At 32.9% G+C, this 27,572-nt stretch overlaps 5 protein-coding genes across 6 annotated transcripts in view; 2 read left to right on the top strand and 3 right to left on the bottom strand.

Moving 5' to 3' along the window:
• The window catches only part of LOC125816642 (polyol transporter 5-like), a 267,811-nt gene that overhangs the window by 119,433 nt on the left and 120,806 nt on the right, over positions 1–27,572 (top strand). The gene's annotated exons all lie outside the window — the stretch shown is intronic.
• Positions 1–27,572, bottom strand: part of LOC125816671 (UPF0496 protein At4g34320-like) — a 77,455-nt gene that overhangs the window by 4,595 nt on the left and 45,288 nt on the right. The gene's annotated exons all lie outside the window — the stretch shown is intronic.
• On the top strand, positions 1,463–5,985 carry LOC125816658 (4-hydroxy-3-methylbut-2-enyl diphosphate reductase, chloroplastic). Its single transcript, XM_049496279.1, has 10 exons — positions 1,463–1,954; positions 2,178–2,374; positions 3,140–3,319; positions 3,403–3,534; positions 3,628–3,702; positions 3,794–3,899; positions 3,987–4,081; positions 5,358–5,543; positions 5,624–5,710; positions 5,880–5,985. The coding sequence occupies exons 1-10, from the start codon at positions 1,693–1,695 to the stop codon at positions 5,943–5,945; spliced, it is 1,386 nt and encodes a 461-aa protein (XP_049352236.1). The 5' UTR covers positions 1,463–1,692; the 3' UTR covers positions 5,946–5,985.
• Positions 10,748–13,092, bottom strand: LOC125816651 (protein DETOXIFICATION 32-like). 2 transcript variants are annotated; one of them, XM_049496273.1, is made up of 7 exons: positions 12,796–13,092; positions 12,121–12,662; positions 11,799–11,885; positions 11,656–11,712; positions 11,338–11,576; positions 11,037–11,242; positions 10,748–10,960 (listed from the first exon to the last, which is right to left on the bottom strand). In XM_049496273.1, the coding sequence occupies exons 1-7, from the start codon at positions 13,057–13,059 to the stop codon at positions 10,862–10,864; spliced, it is 1,494 nt and encodes a 497-aa protein (XP_049352230.1). In that variant the 5' UTR covers positions 13,060–13,092; the 3' UTR covers positions 10,748–10,861. The 2 variants fall into 2 exon arrangements, with proteins under 2 accessions (XP_049352230.1, XP_049352231.1); XM_049496274.1 differs by having other exon boundaries at positions 12,121–12,658; positions 12,796–12,984.
• On the bottom strand, positions 25,598–26,381 carry LOC125816691 (uncharacterized). Its single transcript, XM_049496318.1, has one exon. It carries the CDS (start codon positions 26,355–26,357, stop codon positions 25,692–25,694), a length of 666 nt encoding a protein of 221 aa, XP_049352275.1. The 5' UTR covers positions 26,358–26,381; the 3' UTR covers positions 25,598–25,691.

Raw genomic sequence — 27,572 nt, forward strand, 5'->3', positions numbered from 1 at the left:
GAGAGATTATTAATTTACCAAATATTAATTTAGTAAGATTTTACTGTAGATCGTATAGGAAGGACAAAAAGTATGTAAACACGTGGCATCCATTGATTTCTTATTGAATGAGCAACGGCTTAGATCTCTCCGACAAGTTTGGATGTCACCACCGTGGATCTTGTCCCTACTTGAGTCCACAATAAGACTTGTACAACCATCAATTTTTTTCTTAAATAGTTCCTCAATTTATAAAAATTCCACGTCTTTATCCCCAATTCTTTTGTAGAATAAATAAATTTGTTTTGTTAAAAAATAAGAAAGCTCCACATCACTGGAATGCGAAAGTTCCAACAACCGTGTTGGAAAAAAAAAGAAAAAACACTAACAGCAAATAAAAACGAAGATGCTTGATAACAAAATAATGAAGTTAAAAAAATATTTTTTTATTTTTAACTAAAAAGTATTTTTAATTTTTTTTTTGATTAATTAAATATAAAAAATTTAAAAATATTTCTGAAAAATGTTAAACACAGCCTAAATAAGGCAAAATGAATTAGTGAGAGAACCTAATATTTTTGGACACTTCCTCTAACACAAAACACAATGTGTCAATATAGTCAATGCCGTTTAAGGAAGTCAATTTTTCTTTTGTTGGACTTATAATTTAAAATACTATTTCCTCCGTTTCTATTTATATGTCATCATTTTAGGTTTTACGCTCTTTAAAAAATCAAGTAAGTTTATCTTTGTATCCTTATTTAAGGTTCTTTTGAAGTCAAATTTTCAATATAAACACGATTTAATTTACTTTGATTAACTAATTTGATCAATGAACATGAATCAATTAGTTAGTTTTTTATATTGGACAAGTGTAAACTATCAAAGCTAATAATTTTTAATGATGAAATAGAAAATAGAAAGAAAACTATCAAAGCTACTTTCTTTGTCCCTAATTACTTGTCCATTTTTTCTTTTATAGTTGTCCCTAATTACTTGTTCATTTTGACAAATCAAGAAAGAACAAATTCTTTTTACCTATTATATCCTCAATTAAATGACTAATTATTTTGAAAAATATAGAATTTTTCATCCACTTCATAATTAATAGGGGTAAAATAATAAACTTATTATGTCATTAATTAGTTTATTAATAGATGTGTCAATTCAAAAGTGGACAAGTAATTAGGGACACAGGAATAACTTTCTTAAAAATGAAGATGACTTTTCTAACCCAAGCAGAAAAACAAATTGGACATATAACTTCCAAGTTTATTGTTTCCTGCACCCATCCAATTCCCCCAACTTTGTATCTCCTTTTCTATTAGTGATTTGCTAAATAACATATATATAAATACTCGTGTAATAATATATTTCAGCTTACTTGCCAGACATTTTTTTTAAAAAAAAGGAACAAACTTAACCAATACAAATATTCCATCCCACTTCATATTAGGCTCGACAGTATCAAAATGCCGGTTTAGTTACGGGATCCTCTTCAAGCTTAAGGCCAAACTCCCTCTTATAACAACCTAAATAAAAATTAATTACCAATTAACTAAAAGCCAAAAATTGAACCAAACGAGAAAAGCATGTGGTCATGTACTAGCTTGGCAAGGATAAATTGCGCTCACCATTTAGTTAACTTCACCCATTTTGCTACGCCAACGCATTTCGCTAACGTGCGCACTCTCCTTCTCTCTCGCTGCTCCCATGGCTATTCCTCTCCAATTCTCTAGTATATCCACTCGTAGAGACCTCTCCTTGCCGGAGACTAGAACTTTCCGGTTGCCCAAACCTTTCTCCGTCGTCAGATGCTCCGCCGGTGAAGCTGTTCCTTCCTCGTCGGCTACTGCTGAGTCAGAGTTTGATGCTAAGGTTTTCCGGAAGAATTTGACCAGAAGTGCTAATTACAATCGTAAAGGTTTTGGACACAAAGAAGCTACTCTTGAACTCATGAATCGCGAGTATACCAGTAAGTTCTTGCCTCCTTCAATTTCAGTTACTTGAAATGCCTACTTTAGGTTCTGTTACCGATCATCAATTATTTGCGATTCAAAATTATACAAGGCTTTGGACATGTGAATTTAGAGAACTTGTTTGGATAAAAAGTCTTCCGATTTCTTTTCTTCAAGAAACAGTTTCTTGAATTGGATGATAAATAACATTTTTTCTTCATTTGTTCTTATGAATTTCAGGTGATATCATCAAGAAATTGAAGGAGAATGGATTTGAGTATACTTGGGGAAACGTTACCGTAAAACTTGCAGAGTCCTATGGTTTCTGTTGGGGGGTTGAGCGTGCAGTTCAGATTGCTTATGAAGCGAGGAAACAGTTTCCAACAGAGAGGATTTGGATAACTAATGAAATTATTCACAACCCCACTGTGAATAAGGTTTCTGCTTATAATCCGCAGATGTGCATGCCATTGTTCAAGATTTTCAGTTTTTCTTTATTGTAGGAGGAAGACTGTGAAATTGTTTACATCATTTTGCTCCGGTCTTCCCACCTCTACAAATATCTTGGCAGTTTTAGAAATTACCTTCAATGTGCCTTGACTTTTAGGCTGTTAGTGGTTTCGTATTTATAGTAGTTGCTTACTCAGAATAAGTTGCAGCTAAGGATAGTAACTGCTGCGTGCTTTAAGACATTGGCTTTCACTCTTATGTGAGACTAGTTACACGTAGAAGAGTAATGACTTCTACTAATTTTTCAAATGCTGGGATCCTATAGATGATTTTTGAAATGTCCTTTTTCACATGTAGTTATTACTTCAAATCATGTATAGGTTTTCTCTGGTGCCCCATTCCTCTTTGATAGGTTTATTGTCTGTTTCCCTTCTTTTAGACATAAAAAGTCCTTGAATGGCATGAAAATTGAGAAGGATATGTGAGAAGAAAGGATTTTTAGTTTACTTAATAGTATGCTGAAAAGCTAAAATAGTATAAAAGTAAATTTCTGGTGCAGAATTTTCGAATGGGATATATAGCTGGTGAACATTCTTAATTTGAAGTATATTTCCGATACCACTGATGCCATCCTCTGCATTTTGTGCTTTTTGTACTTTCTTAGACAGGCTATGTTCTAGTTGATGCCAGTTGTCTGTTTGTGTTCTATCTTATCTCATATAAATTCTGATAAATTACTTTGTCTGGATCAGAGGCTAGAGGATATGGATGTTAAGAACATTCCTCTTGAGGAAGGGAAGAAAAACTTTGATGTTGTTGACAAGGATGATGTTGTGGTTTTGCCTGCTTTTGGGGCTGCTGTTGATGAAATGTTGGTTTTGAGTGATAAAAACGTACAAATTGTTGATACAACCTGCCCGTGGGTGACTAAGGTTTGTGATACAGTTGCTAAAATGAATCGTTGGCCTCTATGTCCTTTGAACTATATTAGGATTCCTCATAATTCTTAGTACAGGTTTGGAACACCGTTGAAAAGCACAAGAAGGGAGAATATACCTCCATTATCCATGGTAAATATGCTCATGAGGAAACTGTTGCGACTGCATCCTTTGCTGGGAAATACATCATTGTGAAGAACATGGCAGAGGTATTTCAACCTCACACCATAAGTGTTCTTTGCTTGAAATAATGAGTTGGAATCTCATCTTGCTTATTCTATGGAAATTTTTCCTTGATGCAGGCAACTTATGTCTGTGATTATATTCTTGGAGGTAAACTTGATGGTTCTAGCTCAACCAAAGAGGCATTTATGCAGGTGCTGCCTGAGTTGTCTATTTGACCTGCCGTCTACAGTTGCAGTACTTTGCATTAATACTGATATTTTCTGTGAATATTTTTCTGTATAGAAATTTAAATATGCAGTTTCTGAAGGGTTTGATCCGGATGTTGATCTTGTAAAAGCTGGTATTGCAAACCAAACAACGATGTTGAAGGGAGAAACAGAAGATATTGGTTAGATTATATTTAGAGTATCACTCCCTATTATAGAATTCCTCCATACTGCAATCATGTAGTGATTTAGCTTCTTTTGATATACAGGGAAGTTGGTCGAGAGGACCATGATGCAAAAATATGGGGTGGAAAATGTTAACAACCACTTCGTAAGTTTCAACACTATATGCGATGCGACTCAAGTAAGTTCTCTTACATCCTTGTTTTCCCTAAATTTCACTGTACATACAGATGATGTGTTATATGCTTGTTTATTGCATCATCTGTTCCCTTCTTCCTCTTTGCCTTGAGACATTCCAGTTAACATAATAACATCTGACTTACAAATCGGTTTTCTACATCTATCATTCTGTGTGATGCACATCCATTTTTGGTATTTATTTTCCTCCCATAGCACCAACCTCAATTTCTTCAGCAGTACTCCTTTCATATATCAATTTTAGATCTCAATTACCTAACTAATAATATGTTTTATTAAAAGTGATGTAAAATATCAAAGAAGGTAAATTCAGCCTACTCTCTAGTATAATTTGTTTATTTCCTAGCCCAAACTACCAAGTCTTCGTTCTTTCGGTTAACATCGATAATCATATTTCTTTGATTGGGGGCGGTTTGGGGAGTGGAGACAAGTGATCCCTGTTTAGGACAAGTGTTGGTCTTTTCTCTTTCTAAGATACTAGAAAGTGGTTACCAACTGGTCTTCTCACCTCACGCTAACAGATGACCACAATGTTTGGGTGGATAATGCCTTCTCCTTACAATGGTTAAGTTGGAAAATTTGTATTCTTCTCATTTAGATGGGATTAATTAATGGAAATTACGGTTATGAAAAAAAAGCCTGCATTGGTTTCCTTTTCTCCCCCCCATAATCTATGGCTTCCCTCTTCTTTGTACCTCTGATACTTAAGATTGCATTATCTATATGTGGATGTACTATGTGCACGCACCATGACATGTTCGTGCAAGGCATGATTAACTAGACATTAATAATACATCTCAAAGTTTCTCTTGCTTCTGGCACTAGAAGGGTGGATTTTTGGCCTGGTTTTCTAGAGTCATTTATTGTTATCTATTTCTTTCTTAAAAGAAGGGGAGCCTTGGAGCAACGGTAAAGTTGTTTCCGTGTGACCTATAGGTTAGAGGTTCGAGACGTGGAAGCAGCCACTAATGCTTGCATTAGGGTAGGTTGTCTATATCACACCTCTTAGGGTGCGGCCCTTCCCCGGACGCTGCGTAAATGCGGGATGTGCACCCGGCTGCCCTCTTTTATTTCTTTCTTAAAAGTCATCTGTTGTTAATTTTCTTTGGATTAAGAAAACACAGAATTTGTTGTATGAAGGCCTGGACATTGGATATATTCTTTCTTACCAAACCATTATAGGACCTTCTGTATTTTCCTTTCTTGTGTTGCTTTATATCATTATTTCTTGACCTATAACTTATCCCTACTTATAACAGGAGCGTCAAGATGCAATGTATAAGCTGGTCGAACAAAAGCTGGATCTTATGTTAGTGATTGGTGGTTGGAACTCAAGCAACACTTCACATCTACAGGAGATTGCAGAGGAACGTGGAATTCCCTCATACTGGATTGACAGTGAGCAGAGAGTAGGTCCTGGAAACAAAATAAGTTACAAGTTAATGGTGAGCTGATTTACACCTTGTGATTTGCAACTAAATTTTAAGAGAGTATTTTGGTTCTCATACCCACCTTATTTTGACAGCATGGTGAGTTGGTTGAGAAAGAGAACTTCTTACCAGAGGGTCCTATTACAATTGGGGTGACATCTGGTGCATCCACCCCCGATAAGGTAGTTCTACTGAAGCTGCTAATATGGTTATTGTGCTTTTTATAATTATCCTTTTCCCTCTAGTTCTTATGTTACCAATCCAAGTTATATGTTTCCTTCTATGAAGCACTTTGATGTATTGGCTCTTCTGTGATCACTTTATCATAATGAGAATAATGGACTTCTGTAGGTTGTTGAAGATGTCCTCATCAAGCTGTTTGATATCAAGCGCGAAGAAGCCTTACAATTGGCCTAAACAAGATTGGAGCTCCAAGATAATAGGAGTGCTGCAATTTGTTTTTTTTTTAAAAATGTAGGATATGCTGTATGTGCTAGCTCAACTATGCTAAATAACATGTTCTTGTAGATGTATAACTCAAGTTTTTTAATATTAATATGCCGCTGTCCAGCTCTCTGTAGTGATGTAAACCTTGCCAGAATCAATGTCAATTTGCCGGTGAGTCCCTTTTTAGATACAGTAATATGAACTTCTTAGAATGAGAAGACTACTAGTCGATATAATTTTGATGACTGCCTGTTTTCGTATACAAAATTTGACTTGGAGTTTTGAAATTTCTCTCCAATTTTTTTTTAATACAAATGACGCAAAGTCGTGTTAGTAATTTATGCCTAATTCATAAATATTTTGAGAGAAGATATTTTCGTTAGTCATCCCATAAGAAAAATGAAATAATCACCTGTTTGGACCAAGAGCCATTTGAAACACATATTCATTTGATCAAAGTCTAATCCAAAAGTTTATTGTATACCTAGCCAAAAAAATGGAGAAAAAGAGAGTTGAAAAAGACACCTTCCTCCATTTTTTTGTGGGAAAAGAATCTTAAGTATACTTTTGTTAACTTGAAAAGTCTGCTGACTTGTCCTAAAATTGAGTATTAATGGTTTTATATCATATATTAAAATAAAATAAAATAAAATGCCACGTCATCACGAATCTTGCTGAGTCTGTGTTGGTCCACCCCATGTCTTCACTCTTATCTCAGCTTGAACTGCCTGCAATTATGTGATTTCTTAGTTTTACACTATCAATGCAGTTACATTGTCCCTTCAGATAGCTATTATTACAGTAAACTCGATGTTAATTACCTCTTTCTGCCAATTGGTTCGACCAATAATGACAAGTATGATGATTGTTTGAAGCAAGCTTCCACCAAGCATTGCATACCATACCCCTTGTACACCAAGTTTAAACTTGTACCCAAGAAGTGCTCCTAATGGCAAACCCAAACCATAATAACATCCAAAGTTTACAAAGGCCACTAGAAATTGCCATCCTGCACCAATTGCTACCCCTACAAAATGATTTCAATATCTGACTTTACTGTTGTAGTTGGTAAATTTAATGTGAGGTAAAAAAATACATACCATGGAGAACAGTTTGGATGCTGTTAATGAAGATGGTTAATGCAAGAATATAGCCCAACTTGGATGTTTCACTTATAACCTTTGGCTCATTTGAGAACATTCTTGGAAACTGTCTTCTTGTGGTCAATATGATAACTGAAAAAAGAACTCCAAATATTGTTGCTATCAAGACATTGACTCCAATTGTGAATTTTGCACCTTTTGGATTTCCTGCCCCTAGTTCATTTGAAACTCTCACACTGGTATGTGAAACATAATATATTTAGCCAAATTACTAATATCAATTTTTATAAGATAAAAGATGCTTGTTTGAAACTGCTAACCTGGCTGATATAGTGAAACCAAAGATAAACATAAGTGCCCATACTTGCAAATTGATGCTGCAATATCCAAAAAAAAAGTACTAAGGATTCAGAATGCTTAAAACAAGGGGGGTTGCAAATGGGGAAATCGGGAATTGAACCTGAAAGTGAATGAATGAAATTACGGAATATATTTTACCAGATTGATAGTGAGTCAACAGCAACTTCAGCATCCTTCAAGCCTCCTACAACTAAGATCACTCCTGTGAAGTACCATACCTCTAAACTGCCATCATTAGATTCATTCGTCAGGGAAAAAAAATTTGATTCAGAGTATGTAACACACTCTCAGATGTACTGAAACTGAATTTGTCTATGTTGCTCGGACTCTTCATAAATGTGAATAAGTGCTCGTCGAGTCCTTCAAAAATGTATGGGTGCAGCATTTTTGGAGAGTCCGAGCAACATATGAATTTGTAGTCATTCACCACACTTACCATAACATTATAGCTGAGGAAACTGAGAGCCTCAAGAATTTGGTTAATGACTTAAAAGCCAAAAATGAAAAACCAGTCCATGCCTCAGGAAACCAACCACAAACAATATAAATAATCTTCGCCACAACCAAAATCCAAAAAGATATATTCCCAGCTATTGCAGCACCAACAAGTCCCATACTCAACTTTGTCACAAAAATCCAATTCAACAACACATGAATTGCCAATGTCAACATTGAACTAAAAGCCATAAACCAGACTTTGCTCTGAGCTTGAAGGAACTTCTCTGTAGGATAGTGCAATGCACTTGCAAATATTTGAGGAATTATCCAAATTGCAAATTTACCACATAGATAAGATATTTCTGGATCTTGATGTAGGAGCTTCAGTATTTGAGACGCGAAGAAAAAAGTCGGTGTCAATAGCAATGCTGCCACTATACTGATAATCCATGATCTTTGTAAGTAAATTCCAAGCATGTTGTATTCCCCTGCACCAACTGCTTGACCACAAAGCGTCTCCAGTGCACTTCCTAATCCTAACTAATAATATCATAGAATTCAACACGAAATTTGAATCAATCAGTTGTGTGAGAGTTCAATTGAATTCATTGTTTTGAGGTCGAACATACCATTATTCCAATTACAAAGCATAGTAGAACATTTTGAACTTCAGAGACTGCAGCAAGCTCAAGTTTTCCAAGTTGGCCAGCAAAGGCCGCAGTTACACAGTCCAAAGAGAATACAGAAACTGAAGTTATAATTGCTGGTCCTGCTATGTGCCATACTTTTTTGAATTCATCTATCCATTTCTTTGCTATTTGTTTTCTATAACCAAAGTACATTGCTTTCTTCCATAATTTCATACCTGATGCTCTTGCAACCCTTCAATGTACCATACAAAATTAGTAGTGTTTTTGCTCCAACTATGTATATATTATGCAAAAATTATTCAGATGTATACGTACAATATAATCACATACATTCAAAATTCACTAACTCTAGATTCTGGATTCGCCTTAGCTTTTAATCGGTTCCTCCATTTTATCAAATTTTTTTTTTTTTTTTTTAAAAGGGGATAATATGTGGATGTCAAAGTTATTCTTAAATACAGAGTTGTGTGTACGTTTCTACCGCAGATATATTAAGTAATTTGACATCTATCTCCGCAACAACTAAATTAATTAGTATTTGTCGTCCCTTACTTTACTTTTTTGTTTGTTTCAAAGAGAGTGTTTTTTTTTTCTTTCAAATTTTTATTAAGTTTTTCAATTGCAACATTTTACCTACCAAGTTTATAACCACAAGACTTAATGACTACACACATCTTTAATTTACAATCACATAATTTAAAAATATTTCTTTATTTCTTAAATTTTCTGTTTAGTCAAACTAAAATACTTGAAATTGGAACGGAGTGAGTACTGCAAATTGATCTGTCAAATATTTAAATTGTCCATGATTTTATGTAGGCAGATCTATCTTTTTCTCTACAGAAGTTTTAATAGTCTTTTTTCCAAAGAAATATATTCCTTAAAATAGGAAAATATTTGGTCAGGTTTGTTTACTTCTATGTTCTTATTCTCTTATTAATTTCCTTTCATAAAAAAATAAAAAAGGAAACAAATCTTTATTTACTTCTAGATGTGTAGATTCAGTTCTATCTAAGCAATGACTCATATCATCTCTCTATCAAACTACTCGATCCGTTTCAATTTATTTGTTTAATTTTAATTTGAAACAGAGTTTAAAAAGTAACACGACTTTTTATTGGGGAAAACTTTGTACTCTAACATCCTATGAGAAAATAATACAATAATAAAAAGTACTGCAGTGAGGGGAATCCAGCAATGTTACTAGGGAAAACTTTATAACATCAGATCTCAACTCAGTAAAAAAATAATTCAAACTGTCAAAAGTATATTTAACAAACAAAACACTATTTAAAATTATCAACAAAGAGCAAAAGATTGCATTTAAAATTTTAATAAAAGCTTTGAAATAGCAGGTATCTGACCTTATAATTTGTTGAAAGGGCAAGTAACTCTGTTCATCAATTAAAATAAATAAATCTTAGTGGTAGTTTACTTCTTGAATGATGTTATATATAGCCCTAACATAAATAAAGGGCAAATAATACTAATCGACAAGGATTTATATAGTCTTTGACTAGATTACCAGCATTTTGAATTTTGTAAATTCTCATAAATGCTAGTAGATCACATATTAATGTCTATACCATTCCTATAATTTGTATTTTCATTTTCTTAACTTTGGCTTTTCAAATTCTAGGACTTTTAAATTAGTAACCGATAAATACATAGGTTAATTTTATTTAATCTACCCTTTCTTTTCCCTTAAAAGAAAAATTTGCATGAACTCAAAGAAAATGATAGATGGAGAAGCATCTAGAGTTGATAGATATCGGGATTGAATAATCATCATATTTGACTCATCTTCAACCTTCATGGAATGATATATAAAGACCACTATCTCTATATGTAGAGATTAAGAGTTCTAAATTTCTTCTTTTTAAAAAAGAGTTTGGGGTTTCGAACCCACAACTCTAGCATGAAAAATAGTACTCTCCTTACCACTAGCATGGAAGATATTTCCTTACCACTGAATCATCTATCAATTTTATTAGAAGTACACAAATTAATATACATATATATTTATTTAATTTTCTAGTACAAATACAAGAACTACAGAAAATAAAAGCTACTGATTCTTCCAACCCACGAACCCCCATCTAGCCTCCCCTTTGGCAGCAGCAAACACAATTTATTTAGGAAGTAGCAGAGTTCAATTCTTTACATCTTTATCGCGTTTGGTAAACACCAAAAATTGTAAGTACGAAAATATAAGACTTGCGCAATCAGGTCCATTGTGACCAAATTTTTGTTGCAGTCCTAAACAATTCTAATGCAAAATTTTCCAGTTTTACTATACTATATACCTATCCGATTCTTTTATGATCTACTTTGTTTATTGCAGAGGCGAGGTATTACGCGAACCAATGTGCTCAATCTCATCTTGAGAAGGCTGATCGCCATATGTTCTGATGCGTTCTTCAGCATGAATTGCCTGCATCAGATAAAGTATACATTCACATTCCCGAAATAAATTGTGGATCAAATTTCAGAATTGTAAACTTTCAAACCTCTTTTCGCCAATTAGCTTTCCACATTTTGAACGTCAAAACTATTGTTTGAAGCAGGGTACCAACGAGCATTCCTGTCCAAATTCCCTTAACACCAGTATTGGCAATGTAACCAAGACAAGCACCTAATGGAAGCCCAACCATATAGTAGCAAACGATGTTTATAATCGCGACTGAATATTGCCATCCAGCACCAACTGCTACCCCTGCACTTGCACAAGATATGTTCGTTCAAATAACTTAGCACTACGACTGTCTTTAGTATCGTTTTTTTCCAACATTTGGGATGAATTTTGATTACCATGAAGTATAGGTTGGATGCTCATTAGAAAGATAGTAGCAGCTAAGAAGTATGCCAACTTAGATGTCTCATGTATGACTTCAGGTTTATCAGAAAACAATCTCGGGTAATAGTTCTTAGTAGCAATTACAGCAACTGTAAATACAACTCCGACTAGAGTTGATGTAATTACAGCAACTAGTACTGAGAACTTTGCAGCTTTTGGACGACCAGCTCCTAGCTCATTGGAAACACGAACACTGCAACCATGGAATTTGAAGTGTCAAAGAGGAATATTTGACGTGAAATAGATAACACAAAAATGTGATTTTTGTAAACCTGATTGCAGCATTGAAACCTAGAGTGATCATTAGTACCCAAAGTTGCAACGCCAAGCTGTGAAAAAACATGAGAAAAGAGTAAGAACAACGCGTGCCTAGAAAAAACTAATCAAATTCTATTAAAATTCAAAAGTTTAGTACCTGGTTGATATAGCATCTACTGCTATTTCCGGATTCTTTAACCAGCCAACCATGAGGATCACCACAGTAAAATACCAAAGCTCCAGACTGCCAATGTTTCACAAGTCAAATATATCATCGAATCATCATAACAATCATATAAGGATAAAGAGAATGCTTAAAAACAGACCTATACTATCTTTTTTTTTTTCGCGAGCACCTATAACTATCAATCTGAACTATTTGAGGTGTGAAACTCACGCATAGTGACAGTTCAGACGTGTTTTTGACCATAACTCAAGAATAAAAAGTACTTGTATGACTAAAAATCAATAGAACTTACCATAACATGACAGCTGATGCAAGTGATAATTTAACAAAACTCCAGAGAGATTTGAAAGCTAACATAGAAAATCCAGTCCATGATTCAGGAAAAAACCCAGCAATAACATAGAAAATCTGAGTTAAAACCACGAGCCACCACGAGACGTTCCCTGCCATAGCAGCACCAAAAAGTCCATGTCCGAGCTTTGTCACCAGCACCCAATTCAATACAATATGAAATACCAATATGACAATATTGATTACTGTCATAACCCATATTTTGCTTTGAGCTTGTAAGAACTTCTGAACAGGAAAGTTCAACGCGTAAGCATAGAGTTGAGGAATCACCCAAATCGCGTACTTCCCTGCAACTTCTGAAATTTCCTTGTCCTGATGTAGTAGCTTCAATATTTCTGATGTGAATACATAAAAAGGTGTCAATAACAACGCTGTCGCTAGAGTAATCACACATGATCTTTGTAGATTTATGCCAAGCATATCAAATTGCCCTGCTCCAACAGCTTGTCCACAAAGTGTCTCAAGAGCACTTCCCATCCCTAACTAATACAACACACACAAAGAACAAAGAAAACATTCAATCCATATGAACACAAAATTAAGTAACTAATTAAAAGTGTGTTCTCTCTAACAGCTTATAGTAGCACAATCTAACAAACACATTGCAATTACGTACCATAATTCCAAAAACAAAACCTTCAACAACATTCTGAACAACAGAGATGGCTGCTAGCTCTAGAGAACCAAGATGTCCAACGAATGCAATGCTAACAAATCCAATGGAGAACTGAGAAACCGCGGTGATAATGGCAGGAGCAGCTATTTCCCATAACTTCTTGGATTCATTCAAGCTCTTTTTACTCATCTTCTTAGCATCATCACAATCATCACCTTCAAATCTCCTTTCCATTTCAAAACTCCCCAATGGTTCTACTGCCATTGTAACAAAATCCCCTGTTTTCTTCCTCTGTTTTTTTTTCCTAATTACATGTTATCTTGTTAGTTAAATTCAACTATATTTTATATATAAAAGTTGGTAGCTACGGACTACGTGCATACAATAAAAAGTCACTAATAATAGACTACAAGAATAAAACACTGACCTTTTTTTTTTTTTTTTTTCACTTTGTTGTGTGGAAAATAAATTCACCACAAGTAAATATCGAGGTCTTGTCACAATAAATATTGTTATTCACGATATGTTTAGATACGAAAATAGATTAATTGAGATGTCAGTTATATATACTCTTTCTAGAAAAGATTTTAGCTACTAGTGTTCTTCTTTTAGTTTCTAAATTATTCAACTATTTATAGACATGAATACTTTGACCATAAAGAAAAAATATTTTTTTTTTGTGCTTAGAAAACATTACAGTATGTGAAAACCATTTTTAATTTTTACTTTTGCTTTTATAATGGCAACCTTTTCAAACTATATAGGTGTGAATAAAACACAGTTGCAAAAATAGTAGTGTAATATTATTAATGATAAGGTGGGAGGTTAATTATTTATGAAATTAGGAACTAATTACGTAGTTGAAAAATGAGAAAAAATTTAATTAATTATTAGATCATACATGATGGAAAAATAAATATATCAAAAATTTGGTGAAAGGCATAGTTGACTTTCAATACAACTCAACCACTTTGTTCGTATTTCTGTTATCATTTCTCTATCCTTCTATTTTCATATATATCATAAAATAGTAGCACTATTAACAATTTAGCATAGACATATTACACATATACATGTATAACAAATGTATTCAAATCTAATCGAATATTGAATTTGTACCATACAACTGGATGTACTAATTATTAAAAACATATATATAGAGAGAGAGCTAGTAATATTTTTTCGATCATATTATTGTAATACTCGTTCGGTTGATCTATCAATGTATTGAGTATTGACTATTATGAATGAACATTGAATATGATTCTTTCCCTTTCTTGTATATATAAAGAAAAATGTGCAACTAAAACAAAACATATATATGATTATTATGGAATTTTAAAGAAAAACTTCATAATAGCATAAAGAAGTCGATAAACACTTTTTTTTTTTGTTTTCGTGTCTGGAGCTCACATTGGAGCTCCAACTAATTAATTCGGATCGCACTCTGCAGGGTCCATTCGGGGGTGGCGCTCCCAACAAGATATTCTCCATATCTAGGGCTCGAACCCGAGACCTCTAGTTAAGGATGAAACACTTCCACCAGTGCACCACAACCCATGTTGATCGATAGACACTTATTACTATGTATGTTTACTTTAATTTTCTTAATAACGAGCAAAATCCTTTCAAGTAAAATCTTCATTACTGGATTGTTGGTACTTGGGAAGCGGACCAATTGGACCAACTATCTCTAGGGTTTTTTTGCCTCAAAGTGTTACTCCTTTTTGTTAACTTTTAATTGTCATGGTGTATTTTTTGAAAGTTAATTTGATTAATTTTAAAGTTAAATTAGATTACATTAATTCGATATTTTTAACAAATAAATATATATTCAAAAATTATACGAAAAATACTATAAATTTTAATTTTTTGTCTATCGATGAAATAATATATCGTAAAATGTTAGTATCCTTTGACTCTAAAAAAGAAACTATGATAATTAAAAGTGGACGGAGATAGTACTTCCTAAAAGGCGCTTTGTTCCATTATTGACCCTATCTATGTTTCGATGGCCTAACAACAAACTCCTTCTTCAAATATAGAGAAACTTTTGATTTGCGAGCTTATTTTTATTATTTGATACAAAGTATTTCTAAAGTAACACTTTTAATTTGGATGATGTAAAAGCGTAAATAGTTGGTGTCATGCAAGTTAGTTGTACAACATAAAATCTTTGTAGAAGTTCAACTCTTACCAAACTCTATAATACTTTGACTCTATCTTATACTTATCATATAATATAATATAATATTTGATAATGATATGATATCCATCTCGTAATTAGACAGCAAGAACTAACTACACACATATTCATCTTACCAACCTCTTAATTTTGAAATTATCATTATCGTTTTCATACGTGGTACTCATATATTAATTTAATTAATTACTACTACCTATATTTTCCCACTGAAGTCTAAGAACCAAGTCATTACGAAAACTACTTTTTTGGTCACGTAACAACTTTTAAGAAATATAATTTGATCAAATGTGTTGTCATTTTCTCTTTCACTGAAATCGAATGACACAAAAGTCAGGAAGGAAGCTATAAGAGGAAAAGTCGGTTATCCAATTAAACTTCTTTTAAGGATAATTTTTTGGTATTCTCACATTATAAACGTCATTTTAGTTTGTTTTTTTTTTAAAAAAAAAACATAATTATACTATTTTAGAAATTTGAATTGATTTTTTTGTTTTCAACTATATTCATAATGTTAAAGAATAATATATCGTATTTAAGAAGAAACAATAGGGGAGAAAAAAGGTAAAATGATGCACCGTAATTTTTCATCAGGTAAAATATGTGGTGGTATCTCTCATCAACATAAGTGAACTATTTTATTGGGTATCGTCAAACCTCGTTTTAATGTTAGCATTCTCCGCAACTGATTTTCATATTATATTTACTTTTTACTAACAATATTCTACTTATATATCATCGACATTTATTATATATAACAATATATTTTTTTTGTAAAACTATTCCTCCATAACAAGCATACTCAATTATTGTGTAATGATATTTTGTAAGAAATATATTATATATAAAAATAAAATATTAAAATGTATATAGCAAGTCATTCACAAAGTAAATTTCAAGTATAACTATTTAAAAAGAAGAAATTGTATTTAAATGATGTCTATCGATTATGGTCATAACTCATAACTGATGTTTACCTTTTTACATTCATACTCTTTCAATTTTTTAGGTTAAATTGGTTTAAAATGCATTTGTTCTTCTCCATACACTAAATCATTAAATTATTTTTTTGTGTACTTTTGCTTATAACAACTAGATGAAATCTAAATGTCAAATATCAGTATACATATATAATAACACTTCACAATAACATTCATAATATTTACAACCAAACCCTATCATTGTAACAAAGTTTGACGGTACATAACCAAAAAAATAATCCAATATTTTTCTTTTGTCTCCATTAGAATTTAACTATGATATTTGTGATTTACACTTTTTTTCATCCGCTATTAGACCACACTCTTAATTACCACGATAATTTAATACAAATCAAAATACCATGTTACAGAATTCAAATTGTGTACCCTCGTGAAAAAAATTGTCCATAGTACCACAAAAAGATAACTTTTCGTCCAATTGAGTCTTCATCATTGTTTATTATTAAAGCCGATTGGTTGTATTATCACAAGCCAACTAGTTTTGCGTTAATTGTCAACTTTTTACTCTATCCTTTTTAAAAAAAATTATTTGTATATAACCATATGACATTACTTATTGATCTAATTAATTTAGATTCACACCGTGTAAGACCTATTAAACGCGAAAACGCTCTTTTGGGGTATAAAAGACAGAAAAAGAAAGAAATGATCATTAAATGGCCAAAGCTCAGCCATAATATATGTAGATAGGAAATCTTAAAAGGTTTGGTATTTAGCAAACCTGGTTGTTATTTGTCAAAGCTAGCTATACGAAACAAATTTGTGTTCAAATTCTTTACACATCTTATGAACAAACAAGTCCCACCAAACTCTGTCGACTAACAGTAATCAAAACCCCACCAACACAAGTTGTTACACAACCCTCATTTATTAAAATGTTACTGGGAAATAATTATCAAGAAACAACACTATACTAGAGGAAATTATGGTGTATTATATTTTTAAAGTTATGCTTTGCGATGTAAGTTGTAAATTCTTACAAATAAATTTATGCTCCACATTCAAAATACTGGATTCAGATGAACCTGATAACCAGAGGCACAACCAATGTTTGAACCTTCAAGAGTTCTAGATTCTAATCTTTTTAAGTTATCGATTTTAAACTAACACTCTCTCTCCACCCCTGCTGCTAACATTAAGCTGCATCCGAAAATGTTTATGCTACCACATAACCACAAATATCGTCCGCAAAAAGTGGAATTAATAAACCGGAAAATAAGACAGGTTACCTAAAATGTTTTTTTATGAACAACTACTATTTACATGTAGATATACAACTCTTTCTAGCTATAAACAGAAACATAACATTTTTTGTGATGTAAAAGAGTCAAAATCTATCCTCAAGAATCTTTTTTACCTATCATACATACTAATTTATACACCTGTAGTATCTCTACCTATCAGCCCCCCACAACAAGGGACAGCTAATTACATTACAAAGTCAGTAACTTGATCTATAACTTGTCCTACACATGTCTTTATCAAATCAAGATTTTGTGATCAACTTTTTTTGACTTGTGCATTCTCATTTTTGTACTAACTTCATATCAAAATCTTTCTTGTTCCAAATTCCAACTTGCATTCTGATGCCAATGAAACTATCAAATTCCTCTGTACAAGATGATTCAAATACCTCAGGGACTTGATCAAGTGAGCGATCCACTGTGTCCAAGGACTCTCCCTTGTCTCGGTTAGTCTTACCACGAACTGCCTCAGTTATTCCATCTTGAAAGACCGAGATCTATCGAAAAGATTCATACAAATCAAAACTATTCAGAAGTTGAATTTACTAGGTCAAAGTTGTAGTCTAAATGGGACAAAGTTTCACCTGTGCATGTGACAAATAACTAATGCAAGTTGAAAGCATTAAAGAACCAAGATTAGCATAGACAATTGCTTCTGAATCAGTCTGTAGGCAAACATAGTACACACTAAATAACCAATGCAAACATAACATAAAAAATAAAAATTATTTGAATCTTGCTACTTCAAATGAGGATTTATTATTTTTGTACCTTTAGGTCTGAGTCACGACTACCAATCGCATCTGCAATAACAGTTTTTGATCTGTCAATCTCAATTGGGAGTTTGGAGTTTGGTCGTCTAACTCCAGTACTTATGGTTTTCCTCAGTACTTCCTTTCCATTAAGGTCAAACAGAGAAATATCAGTATGGAACTGAGAAACCTGCAATATATATTATAGTCAATAGAAATGACAAAATGAGCTATTCAGCAGTTTGTGGAAAGGGAAACTGTAGTTAGTTAGCTCGCATTAAATGAATGTGCATACCTCTCCACTTTCATCATAGTCCATGTAGAATCGATTGACATGAATATCAGTACTTAAAGCATCATCAGAAGGAGACGATAGAACCCCTGATGGTGCAAGTACATCCTCCACAACAGAATTTAAACTCCGTGGAACAGTCACAACCTCTCCTAAACTACCTGCTGCATCGAGAGTTCCTCCTGACATTACAAGTAGCAGCGCTAAATGTACTCCAATTGAAGCAATTCGATTAGCCAACCCCTTAAGTGCATGTAGAGTTGGACCTTTTACGAATACCTAAAGATGCACAGGTTGCTGAAATGTTAATATAATCCAATTTTTTCTATATTGTTTAACGAAGTAACTTTTCGAGAAAAAAGCTAGGGAAGTGCTTTAGCAGCCTTGTTGATAATTCTCGATTAATGCACTCTAGCATCTGTTCTACGAGTAGAGCAATAAATATCTTGATTCACTAATTCCATTATGTATACTCTGCCATTTCAGTTATTACACTAAGGACTTAGATAAATGATAGACTAATCAGTAGAACACATTGCTATGTATATACCTCATATCCAGCCCCCATTGGTGTGACACCCGAGTTGTTAACCGATTCTCTAGGCAGAGTGTCTGCATCATCTTGCTTATGAATTGCCTCAGCTGAATTCAAGAAAAACTGCCTGCAGATATAATCAGTAAGTTTTAATTTTAATCTCCTTTAGAGACCTTAGGAAAAAAATTCATTCGAACTGGAAATCAAAAGCTGACCTTCTTGCTACCTTCACAAGTGGAGTTTGTGTTGTGTATGTGCAAGCCATCAATGATGCACCTAACAGAGACAGTGTCCCAAGGAAAATAGGCAACGAGAACATGTGATCAAGGTCGAGGGTGATCCATTTCGAAGAGAAAAGGCCAAAGAGAGGATGATCTTCAGGAAAATTCTGAAAGACAAATTCTGGAACATCGCCTTGGCCAATTATAGAACTTCCTGCAGGTAAGGAAAAAACGGAAAATAGAAAGAAATCCAGTTATCACAGAATATTCTAATAGAGAGGCACACATTATAATACAGAAATTGAAAAAAGAAAGAACAAGTGAAGAATTCAATACTTGAGTGTTATCAACTAGTATAAAAACAACAACATATCTAGTGCAGTCCCATAAAGTGTGTGGTCTAGGAGCCGGGAAGGTAGAGCGTACGCAGACATTCTACCTCAGATGTAGAGAGGTTGTTTCCAATAAACCCTCGACTCAAGGAAAAACAACCCAAAGCAAGAAGGTATAAAAACAAGGTTTCCTATTAGTTTAAGTAGACATGAAAACTGATCATCAAGGTGAATTCTAGTAAAAACAACAATGTTCAGTACATATATAGACATCAATATACTCGAGTCCTATTACCATAGAAATAATGCAGGCTCTATTTTCTGTTCTCCTCTTTGATATCGATGGACAACTCCAATCACACGTAATCCATAAAACGGATGCTCTGCAGTCTAGGACTGTTATTTGAACTACTAATTCCCGAATAATGAATGACAAAAGATCAAAGGCCAAACCAATAACTCATTAATTGAATGTATCTTCTGTCTATCATGCATGTTCTGCAGCCTAGAACTGCAATTAGAATGGCTGCTGCCCAAATAATATGGAAAGGAATAGCCCAAAGACAAAATTCTCTAAGTAAAAATCATCCAAGCATAATAATGCAATCTCTGATCATAAGTATACAAACACACACGTATAATTGAACACGGAATAGACATTGAGGATTCATATAACGAACACCAATAGTTTATGATTGACTCTGTAGGTGTGCATATATTTTGCAAATGTTTCTACAAGAAAAGTATGAATTACATGGGGATTAGTATGAAAATTTGTAGGAAAATAAGTTTCCTACAGATTTTCATACTAATCCTCAGGAAAATCCCCATGTAATTCACACTTTTATTTATACTCCGTATGTATACAAATATGTGCAATATACGAGGCATAAGGATTGGCTTATTCATCGAGGAATTACTAATAGCTGTACCCGCCCAAGTCTTTCATATTTACATTAGCATGCAAGTAGAGGTAGATTCAAAATTTAAACTTGATCGTCTCAATCTTTATATTGTTACCATTCAACAATTGCACTTTACAAATTATGTGTTAAAATTTGATATTTTGTTGAAATTTTAGTTAAAGACGTTTGACAAACATACATCAGCTTCATGTAAAAAAAATAAAATTGGGTTCAGTTGAACTTGTATGTTCTTAACTACATCCACTATCTACTGCATGGATGAACGAAAAAAGAGCGCAAGTATTTGTCATTACCTAAGGCGATTAAGGCAGCAACAACAAACGTCTCACTAATTGCCAAAGGCAAATCCAATAGTCCTCTCAATAATTCCCTTTTAAGCTTAATTCCATTATTGCTAGTGGTTGCTTCCTCCGCCTTCTTCCTCTCCAAAAGCAGCGGCGCTACGCCAGAATCCGGCCAAGAAATTTTCTTTTTCTTGCTAATTTTCTTCCCTTTTGAAGTTTTGAACTTAGCAGTAAGAGTAAATGAAAAGGTACCTTTTTTGTTATAAACACCAAGAATTCTTGAATTTTGAGGAATCCATAAATGATTATGTGAATGGAGGGGCTTAATTGAAAATTTAAGAGTTTCCATTGATGTGGGAATTTTTAAAAGAGGATTTAATTAATTTGGTTTAGTTAATGGAGTTGTAACTACTATTTTTGGTTAATTTATCTATCTACATATATAAGGGCCCGGGGTGCAAGAGAGGGTGTGTACTACTACAACTATTTATACTTAGTACTTCGTTAATATTTCTTAGTACTTACTCCAACGTACTTTTACACAAATTGTACTACTTGGCCAACATTTTAAGCAAACAAAATAAGGATCAGAGTAAATTAATGCATAATTTTCCTCTTCATTTCTCTAAAGAGTCCAAGCTCAAAAATATTTGTCTCATTTTGTATAATATTAGTATTATTGATTGTTAGTAGTGTATTATATTTGAGATAAAAAGGGTTTTACGTATATTTTTTGCAATTTACATTCTTAAAATCGCGAGTTAATAAAACTTATTATACAATTATTGAGTATATAAATTTTATTATATTAAAGAAATTGAAGAATCAATATTTGATGATAAATTCACACTAAATTAAATTGAGATGTTTTGATTCTCGTAAATAAAACTGTCATTCTCCATAATCTAGAAATTAATCGGAATACATATTTTGATGAACCCATTTTGCATTTTTTTTTTCTAAATGCATTTTGGTAGATAATCGAAATTTGTCTAATTTCCTTATCGGTAGTTCTATTGTTATTACTACTATCCTACGATCTTATTCTTCAATTTTAATATTACATGTTTATTTTGCTTCAATTATCGTATTATTTGTTGCTGCTACTTGTTGATCTCTTCTTAATCATTTTCAACATGATTTCTTCAATACTGTATTTGTTTTACATGCTTGATTTATGTTATGTTTTACTTGAGCCAACTCGGAAATAACGTCTCTACCTTCACAAGATAAGGTTAAGGCTACATACACACCCTTCCCAGATCACCCCATTTGCAGGATTACACTGAATATGTTGAAAATTGAGAAATACCCAAAAATATGTAATGTACTAAATGATACAACAATGGCGCAAGCTTAGGCATATGGACAAAGACAACCATGCATGACGTGCTTCCATAAGCCTACAACTTGCATTATAATACACACTATCTCCATGACCATATGCATGTGTTTAACCTAACCAATTCTACATTCCTTTCATGCTTCAACATAAGTCTCATTTCTTACGAAATCAAAACATTTTCAATCACTTCCCATTTCCCAATAAGGGGGAATTTACATTTGCCTCATCTCAAACTTGTTAGTTTAGGACAAATAACAATACGTATGCTTCATAAATAATTAGTTCCTTGAAATTAGGTACTAATATTGTTAAATTGCCATTTATGCAAAAGCAAGATTCCAACCTTGCCGTGAGAACAGCTAGAATAAGGATTTTATTTGTTCTTTACCTTTACGCACAAGGAATATATGCAATGCACTCTAACAATTCCCAAGTATTGCTTTACTTGTGGGATATCCTAACTTAGCTATTTTATCTTTAATTGGATATGTTTAATTATTTATAATAATTCTCATAAAAGAATAATACCATCGCTTAAACCAATTTGAATTGCCAATGTCAACATATATACGACAAGTCTCTAATTAGACTGATGAAAGCTCAAAATTAGTATATATTGCTCGTACGGATCATTTGCTTCCGTTGTATTTTTATCATAGGTTAGTTAATTATTAGGCACATACATGGCAAGTCCGACCTAAAATTACATGGAAAGAAATCGTTTATATATTGTTTTACCAATATATATATAGCAGAACTTTACTTTTTCATTCTCATAAAATTAACACCATTTTCTTATAAAGAAAAGGAAGTGTACAAGGTAGGGTACGATTCACGTAAATCCAAATAGTTATTATCATAGTACGTAATATAAATTTGTTGTCAATATAAATCTTATAAACTTTAGATTCGCCGAGACAGAGATGGCGTGCTAGGATAAGCCTACAACTTGCATTATAATACACAGGACATGTGCTATTTGTAAGACTTCCATTGGACTACACACTAACCAATTTCAACACTCACTCCTTTCAACAAAAGTCTCATTTCTTGCGTAATGAAACCATTTTCAATCACTTCCCAACAAGGTAACTTCATTTTGATTATTTGCATTTGTATCATCTCACACTTCAGAAAAGAAAAAAAAGACACGCGTCTTGTTTAAACGTATGTTGCTTACTTTAATGCTAATACTTTAACTTACCATTTATGCAAAGGGTTGAAAATGGTTTGATTCCAACAAATTAGAAAGTGAACCACAAATTAAAACAGAAAAAATAAGGACTTTCTTTACCTTTACGTACAAGGATGAATATATGCAATGCACTCCAACAATTTTTCAAATATTGCTTTACTTAGCTTGTAGGATACCGATATATTAATAATGTAATTATTGAAAAATATTCATTTTCTGTAATTTCCCGATCAAATTAGAAGTTACCAAGAAATCATGAATAATACAATCATTTTAAGAAAGAAAGTCGATTATATAAGAGAGAAGTAGCAAACATACACAACTAATCAAAACCAGAAGCCCAACGTATGATTTACCAGAAGCATTTGCACAAATGGCCTTTCGTGAGGCCACAATTTAAATTGTCCCTTCTTAGACCATCTCCAATCCACCTCTATTTTACTCTCCATTCTCTATATTTGGAGAGTAAAATAGAGAATGGGCACTTCAACCCACCTCCAAATCACCCTCTATTCTTCAAATTTAGAGAGTTAATAGTAGTTCTCCAAATTTGGAGAACTACTATTCACACTCTATTTCACTTTTTCATTATTTTATTATTATTTCTATTACTTTCTAATTAACATATTATTTTACATATAATTCCATTAATTAAATATCTAATATTTATAATTCTTTCTTAAATGTAATATAATATTTTTTAAAAATATTATACTAATAAGTCGTTTCATGGCAGTTCCGTCTATCGCTTTAACATATACTATTTTAATTTCAAATTAATAGTATTTTAATTTTTTTTTTCTAATTTTCATGAATAATTATTCATTTTCGTTATAAAGAATATGCAAAATTAAAATGGCAAGATGAAAAAATTTAATTTAAAAATACAATACATGATATGATAATTTAAATACAGGATAACAATGCAATACATAACATAATAATTTAAATACAAGATAACAATACAATATAATACATAACATAATAATTTAAATACAAGATAAAATACAATACATGACATAATAATTAATTGATCACAACAATAATTTAGAAATCCGATAGGTCGTTTCCAGATTTAGCACTATTCGAAAAAAAATTAGGATATGACTCCAAGAATTGTTGCGATTGTGGTTGTGATTGTCGATTTCTTTTTTCAAGTATTCGTTGTTGTTCTCGTTGCAAATAATCACAAACATTTGGATCACTAATGATTTCTAAATTTTTCATTAAAATTTTAGTTTCGTCTTGGATTCCGATGATTGCAAAATAGAGCCTTGTCCTCGAACTTTTTGCAATCACGTTTTGCAATTATTGCAGGACCGTCACACTTTTGGAGAAAGAAAGTGCTACATGATATAATGACTACATGTATTATACTGCACAACATGATAATTGAGGATGAACGTGATCTCAATGCACCAATTCAAGATGCCGTAGAGGCTCCAACTCCAACTATAGAAATGGTGGTAGATGAAAATCTCCGATTTGAACAATTTTTAGCTAGACATAAAAAAATTAAGGACAAAAATGCTCATTTTGAACTCCGTAAAGCATTAATAGAGCATTTATGGGAGCAACGTAATAATTTTGAAAATTGAGTGTTTATGTAATTGTACATCACTTTTATTTGAATTTGTCCCTTAATTTATGTATTATATTATATTTTCTTGCAATTTATATTATTTAAAAATTTAGAATAAATTATAATTTCATATCATATTAAAAAATTATATAAAGTAATTATTTGGGAAAAAAGAAATAAAGGATTTATATTATGAAATAAGAAAATAAAAATGAAATAAAAATAATAATATAATATTGAGGAGAGAGAAAAAAATTCTTTTTTAGAGAGTAAAATAGAGAATGAATTGGAGTTGGTTGTTTGGAAAAATAGAGAACTCTATATTTAGAGAGTAAAATAAAGGATCGGGTTGGAGATGCCCTTAGTCCAGAGCGCTAAATTTGAATAATGAGGGACAGAATTTAAAGAGTGACGTCAAGAAAGGCCATGCGATGCAAATAATCCAAAGGATGGACCTATAACCCTTTTGGGCCAAACAAGAACTCATTTTGAACTTTCACCTGGGCTGCCGTTAGTCCAACTTGAAACTGTACTTTGATTGAAATCCAAGCCCAAACATATTACCCACCAAAAACTTCATACACAATTGTATGGAGTCGATTGGTAGCTGGATAAGAAATAAGTTGTCCATGTATTAATATCCGTATAACTAATACATGTATAGTTATGAGAAAATCTATGTATTATTTGGATAGAAGGTGGAATAGCTAATACATGCGTAAAATAATACATAGATTCACTCGTAACTAATCCATACATTACTAATACGTGCATAACTTTAACCAGCTACCAAAAGGCCCCTATGGGTTTATACAAAGAAGCTACCACCATCTTTTTATTGGAGAGGGAAAACATGGTGTAGAGACTAGCTCTAATTAAAACCAGTAAATACATAATCCTAAATCCTAACGACGTGCAAGAAAGTTGCACTGGTTTACTACACATATGCAGGTTTAGCACACTATAGGATATACACTTATATATTTATGAAATTAGGGAAACAATTAAGAGGAAACCGACGATCAAGAAAAGCACCTTCATAAAGAACTTTGTCCAATCTAGGTGGTTAGAGTGATGGAAACCATGAGCATAACCTCCGTGAAATGAACCAGAAAAGAGGTATGGAACTCCGCTAGTCGCCCCATAAACAGTAGCATCATGAAATCCCTGTACATTATTAAGACTAAACAAAGCTGAAATAGCTCCAACAAGAGCAGATAATGTTGAGTTTTCAAACCTTGCACTCGGCATGGGCATGGACATGAGCCCCCCTATGGAATCAAATTCATCATGTCGGAGGTAGTCCATATCTACAGCTGGAGCGGTTTGAGGTCTCTGCCCTACTGGACGTTTAGGAATATTGATTCCTGGTCTTAACCGAGTTCTTGGGTCAGAACTTGCTTTGCCTCGTCCATAAATTGGAACTAACTTGTGCTCTTCTATGAGAGCCTTACATATTGGACACTCGTGGGAATGTGAATGAACTTGTAACCATTCGTAAAGACATGGCCAACAATAAAGGTGTCCACAAAGAGTTACAATAGAATCTTGAGCTAATTCAAAGCAGATATTGCATTCAAAATCACCAGAATCAGAATTCATATCTGCTGAATGCAATGCATCCAATGATTCACCTGTCGTATAATCCATATCCACAAACCAAGAATCAAAAACCTGCCAGCAAATCATAACCAGAGGCCGGACTTTACTTAACCTAGTGAAATCATGGAATGAAATGACAAGAAAGAAACAGAGAACAAGGAGAGCAGAAAATGTTAACCAGGCATAGAGCAGAGAGAGATAACCATTATTTTTTAGTACATTTACAAGAACACATGAACAATAACTTAAATGGCCTTCCGGAGAAAAGAGAAATGAAAATCTATAAATAATAATAGTAGTATGTAACGCTCCTCTCCTAAGGCCTAAAAGTTTTTCTTTATCACAAGTTATAGACATTACAGCTAGGGGTATTGAAGAAGCTAACATGGACCAATTTCCACACTGTATTACCTTCGTAGGAGTAAACATCAAATAGTGTAAATAACTTACTACCCTCCAGTTCAACTATCTTACTTCTGAACTTTCACATCACAGACTGATCAAGAACCAAGTCTGAAGGAAATGAAAATATTTTCTGCATAAATTTAAGTAAGAAACACTTCCTCCGTTTCAATTTGATTGTCTTACTTTCTTTTTTAGTCCGTGTTGAAAAGAACGTCTCTTTGCTTTTTTGGCAGCTCGTTAATTCTAACTTTCCACATGACATGTTTAAGACCACAAGATTCATTAGTCTTATTTACTTTCTTAAACTTCAAGTTAAGTCAACAAGAAACAGAAGGAGTAACTGCCAAAGAAACTCATTCCTGCATATAAGTGAAGGAGCTTTCTAGATATGAGTTTGTTAGTGAAGGCACAGTGGTAATAAGTTCAGTTTTAAGCTTTCTCTGTCATCAAGGGTGGTCACAATTTCAAGCCGTGGAAATAACCTCTCCCAAAAGTGCAAAAACTGCACATAGCCTACAGGGCTGTCCTCTATGAGTTTATTTTCACAATGAGCATTGCTTATCAAAAAGAAAGGATTTTTCCATGAAGTGAAAACTCACAGAGTCTCTAACTTTCACTATAATGATGACCATCTAACTTCCTTGATACTAATACCAATAAAAAGCAATGATATAAGATAGCAACCTAAAATATGAAAAATAAAATCAAAAGAAAATTGAATTCTAAGACTTTTTTGTGACCCTTAATTAAATCTCCCAAGAAACTACCAACAAGTTAAAATTAGAAACGTCTATTTAAGACAATATTCCAAAACAAGATCCCAGCGTAGTTGAACTTGAACCCACAAAAATATACTAC

This window comes from Solanum verrucosum, unplaced genomic scaffold, assembly GCF_900185275.1.
Source record: "Solanum verrucosum unplaced genomic scaffold, falcon-dt-bn FXZP01000261.1, whole genome shotgun sequence".
Lineage (NCBI taxonomy): Eukaryota > Viridiplantae > Streptophyta > Magnoliopsida > Solanales > Solanaceae > Solanum > Solanum verrucosum.